Here is an 8,368-nt window from a genome sequence, read left to right as displayed (position 1 = left end):
ACTTTTTAATAACATAACATTTAAAAACATTCCAAAGCATAATAAGGAATGTTTTACTGCACTACCTTTCACAATAAATATAATTTAATACTTAATTACATTAGAAATCTAGAACTCTCATAATTTTACTCAAGTAAATGTAATTCAAAGTTTTACTTGAGGACAACAAGGTGCCACATTTTTAATGTTCTTAAGTATTAAAGGTGAAAAAAAAAACTTTTATTAATGAAACAAAACTAACACATTTTTCTAAGTTTAATCACAACATATAATCATTGCTGTCCACAGTGTTCACTGTCTGTTTGATGTCATTGACTAAGTGCACAAATTTTAATGTACATTTCTTTCATATATGGACATCAACTTCACAGTCACCACTGATAAGCTACTATTAAATATAATTTAGAAACAATAAAATAGAAACTTATGTTTTCTGTAAAGCTGCTTTGCAACTATTTGTATCATGAAAAGTGCTATACAAATAAACTTGAATTAAAAATGTAGTGCAGTAAAAAGTAAGACATTGTGCTTTGGAATATAGTGAAGTAAAATTATTCACAAAAAAAAAAAACACTGATAAAGTACAGTGTGTTTTGAGTAAATACATTGAAAACACTTCGCTACTGTCCACCTCTGCTTCTTAGTCTTTAAATATTTTTTGGCCACGCGCTTTTTTTACAGTATCTCGGTCACAGCTCCTCTGTCCAGTAGAGGGCGCTCTCGGCGGCAGTGCTTTGTCTGTCCGTGCGGGGGCGCTGTGAGGCCGGTCCCGCTGGAACAGACCGTGAATCCCGGGGGCTGGAGCGCAGGATGGCGGCGGTCGGTGCTGCTGCTGCTGAGGCCGAGTCTTCGGACAGCGAACCGGAGCAGGAGCACGGATCCCCGCAGAAACTCATACGGAAGGTCTCCACGTCAGGTCAGATCCGGAGCAAGGTAATACACCGCGTGCGTGTGTGTTTAGGTTGGGTTTGCAAAGCGAAAATCGCCTCAGCTCAGAGCGAGCGGCCCGTCTGAGATCCGCGACATTTCCTGCGTGTCCAGAGCCTCCGGCTCCGACCGACACCGGTCACCGGTCGCTGAGACAAGAGCGTGTGAATATAACGGAACCGCGCGGGTCTGAGATGAGCGCACTGCGCGCGCGCGTGTTCCGCTGGATTGCAACATTGTAACTGTTTGTTTGGAATCTGTGAATTTGAAAATGAAACACTGTAACATCTTCAGCTCAATGAAAGCGCGGCGGTTACATTCAAACGCTTAAAAAGGACCATACTTTCTGCAGCAGTTACAACAGTTGCTGCAGTTATTTTACTATTGTAAAACTGTGGTTATATATATATATATATATATATATATATATATATATATATATATATATATATATATATATATATATATACATTTATAAATAATACTATAAAGGAGGAATCTATAGAAAAAATGTATAAAAGCTTTTAAAGCTATTTTAAGGAAATTACATACTATCATATATAATATTATAAACAATAGCCAAACACTTTGTTTCGATTGTCCCTTTAACACATTCTGTTGACAAGTAAGGTTGCAGCTACATACGTATTTCTTGGCTCTCAATAGTGTTGGTAGAGTATTAGTAGACTGGTGTTGTTAGGGCTAGAATAAGATGCAGAGTTACTGGAAGTCAGTGAATGTCTGATTGGAGACCATCATGATAAAGAGTTGGTGGATATTAATCAGACAGTCTACTAACACTATAATCAGGAGAGTTTGGAGATGTGTAGATGCAACGTTGCTTACTGCCAACAGAATGTCCAAAAGCGACCATCAAAATAAAATCTTGTTACCGCAAAATATGTTCCAATATTTCTTAATTTGGTGGAAACTGTGGCTATCTCTTCGTCTATTTGTCTGTCGGCCAGTTTGTTTTACAAGCTCAAACCTTACAATTATGCCCTCTGCTAGACATAGGTTTATTCATACATCATAGATATCATTTATTATTTAGGGGTGCAAAAAGGTTGAACATTTCAAGCAAAACATTCCAGAAGTATTGGATACTTTACTTCCTGGGATGTTTGGAAAGTTTCCAGAAATTTTGCAACCCTATTATTATTACTACAGTAAAACTGTGGTAACTTGGGTTTAGCCTCCACTATCATTAAAAACATAATTATGTAAAGCAAAATAAGGCTGGAGATTTCATGTATGTTTTGTTTTAAAACGGATGCTGTGTAGCCTACAGCTTTAAGATCTGAGCTGCTAAACCAAAGATTTGATCACTTTTCACACTTATTAAAAATCAGTAGTTACGATCTTAGTAATATTACTTAGTATCTTAGTAATAGTCTTGACATTTCATGCTTGTTCCGTTCCTGACAAACAGCTGAATGTAAGATAAAGTGATAAAGAATAAGAGAACATGTTCTTGCAGAATAGACTTCCTGAAAGCTTGATCTTGCCGTTTTGGCAGATTTCTTTGATTTAGTGCATTCTTGCAGTATGCTGGATCTGGTTTCATTAATGCGTAACCAATTCAAAAGACTCAAAAATAAACCATCAAAATCATATTTTTGCTATCTCTAAATATCAGTTGTTTTCTGTGTGAATTAGGTCTGGATTTATGGTTATGGTTAGGATAAAGTAACAGAGCCTCAAAAACCTGTGCGTAACTGGTTAGTGAGATCACATTCTAGGTTTGTGAGATGATGCTCTGATGCTTTCACCTAGAAAATCAACCAGTGTGGTTTGCTCATGCACAAATTCACAGCCAGAGTCTTTTATTATATTTTAAAATGTATATATTTTTAAAATATGTTTTGTCAAAATGAGTTTTTTTTCTCCACTTCGGCAGCACTTATAAACACCAGACTTCATATCTAGGCCTATATTCTGAAGGATTTTACTGAGGGGGTTGTTTATATAGAATTAATCTTAATTTCTATAACATATTGTAACATTGTATTGTATTTAATTACATTTTTGTATTTTTTATTTGGCTGTTGACTGTGCTTAACTTATTCAATGATAAAAAGAGAAATGCCAAATCTCTTTTGTAAAAACGTTTAACTCTGATATTTCGACAATATTTAACAATTAAGATTTCTGTTCTGTACATTTATTCAAATAAGTGTACACTTAATAAAAAAATACCTAAATAGTGTATTTAACCAAAATTTCAGAAAACTTGTAATACAAAAAAAAATAAAAATGTTTGTGTTTTTCTTAATGCAATCAACTGTAAAAGTTTAATGATTGTTTGGTGATGGCCATTTTTACTGTACTCGCCTTTAAAAAGTTGAAAGTTGAGCAAAAACTGTACTAAAACTGAATGCCACATGGGTGATTTTAGCATGATGTACCTGTTCGTATATGCACAGCCAAAAAATGTTGTCCATACTTTCATTAAAGCATTAATGTTGCAAAAATTAATTCAGAAACACAAAAGGTGAAATTTAGCTCATTGTCCAGCAAAAGTAGGAAGTCTCATTTTGGTGTTTGCATCAAATTTACAAAAGTGATTTAATATAAACAAAAACTGTCTACTTTAAGACACTCAAAGACACTGTCAAACAACTTTTGTGAAATAAATGTTCCATTCCATTGTCATTAAGCGTAAAATATTTATGTAAAAATTGGAACAATATTTATTCTGACCTGTACTTATATAAAAAAAAAAAAAAATATATATATATATATATATATATATATATATATATGTTTATTTTTTATTTTTTTATATAAACTATTATTGTGCTGAATGTAGGGCTGGGATAAACGATTATTTTTTAAACGATTAATCTAGCGATTATTTTTTCGATGCATCGATTAATCTAACAATTAATTTTTTCAGACCGATTCGATTTTTCGATTATCTCCCCATTAATTGACTACTAACAATTTATACATGTTGATTTACATATCTGAATGAAAAAACATGAATTCCTTAACATTGCAATATATGTTTATTGCTCTTAAAATAACAAAATAAAAGACTGACTAAGAATGCATTACTTTGCACTTGTATAGAGATAGCATTCAATAAAACCTTGAAGCCTTGAAAACACATAGCTTACTGAAACAAGCTTACTGAACACATAGGGCCTAGCTTACTGAAAAAAAGTTCTTCTTTTAGATGAAAATAACAACAACTTGATGTCTAGCATTCAATAAAAAAGTTCACCCAAAATACTTGTTTAGAGCAATTGAAAGAATACAGTAACCAATGTAAACTTTAGGGCTTTAGGGAAGGGAAGTTGTGGCCTAATGGTTAGAGAGTCGGACTCCCAATCGAAAGGTTGTGAGTTCGAGTCCCGGGCCGGCAGGAATTGTGGGTGGGGGGAGTGCATGTACAGCTCTCTCTCCACCTTCAATACCACGACTTAGGTGCCCTTGAGCAAGGCATCGAACCCCCAACTGCTCCCCGGGCGCCGCAGCATAAATGGCTGCCCACTGCTCCAGGTGTGTGCTCACAGTGTGTGTGTGTGTTCACTGCTCTGTGTGTGTGCATTTCGGATGGGTTAAATGCAGAGCACAAATTCTGAGTATGGGACACCATACTTGGCTGAATGTCTCTTCACTTTCTTTTCTTTCTTCACTTTAAGCTAATACAGAGAGAGAGAGAGCAAGACAGCGCTCGTGTAGTTTGAAGACTGTGAATGCGCGAGCGCGCGTGAAACTTGCGTGTTTCGCCCTTTTTCTATCGTGTTTAATGATTTTGATTAATATGCACGAGGGAGAGAGAGCAAGAAGCGCTCGTGTTGTTTGAAGACTGTGAGTGCGCGCGCACAGCCGGGGCTCTCTCTCGTACGCGCCATATCACTGTCACTCACCGATCAAATAACGCTTTGACAGCCGCCAAAAAAAAGATCAATGCAGAAAAACCCCTGGATTGGTTATATAACGTTGGACAGAATGTTGATCCGGCCATCGCGTATATACAGCGCACATAAGGAAAACGTTTTGCAAACGGTTTTTAGATAAATAAAAACAGGTCGACGAATCGATGCGCATATTTTGCGTCTACGTATTTTTTGCGTCGAGGTCATCGATGACCTCGACGCGTTGTCCCAGCCCTAGCTGAATGACATAAATCATGGTAACAGAAAATGTAATTGTCATAACATTTTGACTCAAAAAAAAAAAAAAAAAAAAAAAAAAACAGAATTAAACAGGACACATTTAATGTATGGATCAAGGTTTAAAAACTGTGTTATACTTTGTTGCTTTTGATGCTTGGAAATCCCTTTTTGTCTTTGAGCAGACATGGACATGAGGGTGAATGATAAGGTTAGTTATTTTAAGTGCACTATTCCTTGAAGTCTAGGGGAAGTGCTCTTGTCTAGAGAGGCATTAGTAAAGTTAACCTAACAGTGATGCGTGGGTGGCCCGAGTGCAGCAGGGTCAGCTGGGCTTCTGGGCTGAATTCTGAGAAGCAGAAGCCGTGTCTCGTCTCTGTACTGTCATCGTGTCTGTGTTCTGTGCTGCGCGTGGTGAGGAGGAGAAAGGTCACGGTTCAGATCGATCACGGGCTCTTTGAGTCTGATCAGACAGAGGTGAGATGAAAGCGCTACAGTAACCGCAGGCATCTGTCCACTGAAAGGTCACGTTTGACCAGCGGGCGCTCCACTGATTCCAGCACAACCGTTAGGAGTTAAATCCACGTTTTACTGAACAGCATCTTTGTGACTGTAAACACTATGCAGTACAGTTTTCACAGCTGTTGAACACTCTCTGTCGCACAGCTGCACGCTGTCAATCTAGAGGCTCTTGATGCGATTACTGAGGTTCTTGCAATAATCATCTGTATTTATTTACATTTAAATGTCTTCATTTAGCAAATGCTTTGGATAAATGACTTCGTTCGCTCACCCTCTGGCTATTCAAAGATCAGGATGAGTTTGTTTCTTCATCAGGTTTGGAGAAATGTAGCATTGCATCAGTGTCTCATCAATGGATGCTCTGCAGTGAATGGGTGCCGTCAGAATGAGCTGATAAAAACATCACAATAATCCACAGCACTCCAGTCCATCAGCTAACATCTGGAGAAGACAAAAGATGAAACACATCCAGCATTAAGACAAACATATGAGATTTCTTTCTCTTCCAGTCCAAATAACTGTTATCTCACAAGTTTTGACATTGAACATTTGATAAAAAGCTCAAAAGTTATACAGTAAGTTGCAAGTAGTACAACTGAGCAGATTGTAAACGACATCTGTTGATTGCAGTTTGGTGATGTTTGCGAAGTATATGTAAATATATTCCTTATATAATGTAAATAGCGTCTGTGTGTTATACTGCACGTGTTTGGTTTCTGTTTAGTATTTAATCAGTTTAGCATGTAAACTAGTTTTTGTTCATATTTTGAATTAGATTTTAAATGTTCTGTTTTCGTTTTAATTTGGTGTTTATTTTTTAAAGTATGTCTATGTAGTTTTTTCTATTGAATATTAAATTATTTAGTATTAGTTATTTTAGTACAACACGAACTGAGTTTTTTATATTTTATATGTTATTTCTTAATTAAAAGACTTACTTAATGATTTAAATAAATTAAGAATATTTTGTACTGATGCCAGATGATTAATTGCGATTAATCGCATCAAAAAGAGTTTTTGTTTATATGATATAGGCCTATGTGTGTACTATAATATTTGTCATGTATATATAAACTTCACACGTATAGTATATATTTAGAAATCATGAACATTTATTTATTAATATTTTTATGTTCAAATAATTTATATTATATATAAATATATTTAATATATATACTTATTTTTATTAAATATAAACATGCATGTGTTTCTGATTATATATATGTAATAAATATACACAGTACACACACACACACACACACACACACACATATATATTATGTAAACGTTTAATGTGATGAATCATTTGACAGCTCTAATAGTTTTAATGTTTTTGAAAGAAGTTTCTTCTGCTCATCAAGCCCGCATTTATTTGATCAAAAATACAGAAAAAACAGTAATATTGTGAAATATTATTACAACTTAAAATAATAGTTTTCTATTTGAGTGTATATTGTTATTACAAAATATTTATATTTTAAAAACATAGTTTCTTTTTTTTTTTTTTTTTTACTTTTTATTCATCAAAGTATCCTAAAAAAGTATCACATGTTCTGAAAAAATATTAAGCAGCAGAACTGTTTCCAACTTTGATAATGAATCCTCATATTAGAATGATTTCTAAAGGATCATGTGATAATGATCCTAAAAATTCAGCTTTGCATCCCAGAAATAAATGATAATTTAAAGTATAATACATTTAAAAACAATTATTTTAAATTGTAATAATATATCACAATATTAAAGTTCTGTATTTTTGATCAAATAAAGGTAGGCTTGATGAGCAGAAGAAACTTCTTTCAAAAACATTAAAAATAGTCATGTTTCCAAACTTTTGGTCTGTACTGTATTTTTGTTTCATTTTAATTTCACTGAAAATTTTAGTAATTTTGTTGTGCATTTCTATTTTTGTTTTAAAATATTTTTTTATTTTACTAGTCATTAGTTTTAGTTATTTTAGCACTTCAACAAAATTCAAGGAAATTGAGAAATGTTGCATTGGCAACTAGCTGAAAAATAAGTTTGCATTTTTTAATATTTAGTTTCAGTATTTTAATTTAATGTTTATTTCATTTCAAGTATAGAACAAGTGTTTTAGTTAATAACCCTGATGAAATGATGTCTTGAAGCTGCATCAGACGCTCATGTCATTCATGCTGCAGCGCGCGCGGATGTACAGATATAAAGTTAGCGTGCGGTCAGGAAACGGCTCTATTATCTGCATCAAGGCTTGGAGTGAGCTATTTTGGTAGCTCTTGTCAAAGCCTGAGCGCTGCACAAGCGGGTCAAGCTTCCTGTGGGTTGATCGCTGTTGTGTTTCAGACTCCATCGCGTGTGTGTAAGCTGAAATGACAGGTGTCTTCAGTGGCAGAGAAAAGGGCATTTACTGTCAGCGGAAACCAGCATGAGTGAGAGAGAGTGTGTGTGTGTGGGGCGTGAAAGCCTCATGTCAGTCAGAGGTTTCTTGCTCTGACCTGTGTCTCATGGATTGCACTAGGGGCCAGGTTAGTCTGTTACACTCTCCGAACATCCATCTGTGTTTGTGTTTGTGCTGCTTTATCTCACTAAATCATTTCTAGTCCATACTGACTGTGCATATTCAGTAAAACGAATCTGTACTTGCTTGTGATGCTGATATGGCAATGCATCTCAATAAAACCTGTTGTCTGATGTGTTCTGTTAATTTGTAAAGCATTCAGATTGAGTTGCATTTGTCTCATTACGGTGCTGCAAATTCATGTGTGAAATTTTTGCATGCTTTTTTCTCGCTGTAGAAGCAAAGCGACCTTGACTTT

General features: G+C 35.0%; 1 protein-coding gene across 3 annotated transcripts in view; it reads left to right on the top strand.

Annotated features, from left to right (window-relative positions):
• Window positions 1-675: 675 nt before the first annotated feature.
• The window catches only part of LOC132107673 (diacylglycerol kinase delta-like), a 37,686-nt gene continuing 29,993 nt past the window's right edge, over window positions 676-8,368 (top strand). For 2 of the 3 annotated variants that reach the window (XR_009424338.1, XM_059513801.1), the window contains exon 1: window positions 678-933. Coding sequence is in view for 2 of the 3 variants with exons in the window: in XM_059513801.1 (XP_059369784.1) it covers window positions 811-933 (123 nt within the window). In the remaining variant the exon portion in view is untranslated. Of the gene's footprint in view, window positions 934-8,368 lie in introns of all 3 variants that reach the window. The other variant, XM_059513802.1, reaches the window with a different exon arrangement.

The sequence above is a fragment of the Carassius carassius genome, chromosome 28 (genome assembly GCF_963082965.1).
Source record: "Carassius carassius chromosome 28, fCarCar2.1, whole genome shotgun sequence".
Lineage (NCBI taxonomy): Eukaryota > Metazoa > Chordata > Actinopteri > Cypriniformes > Cyprinidae > Carassius > Carassius carassius.
Note: the sequence above shows the minus strand (reverse complement) of the source record. Positions and strands in the feature narration are given on the sequence as shown.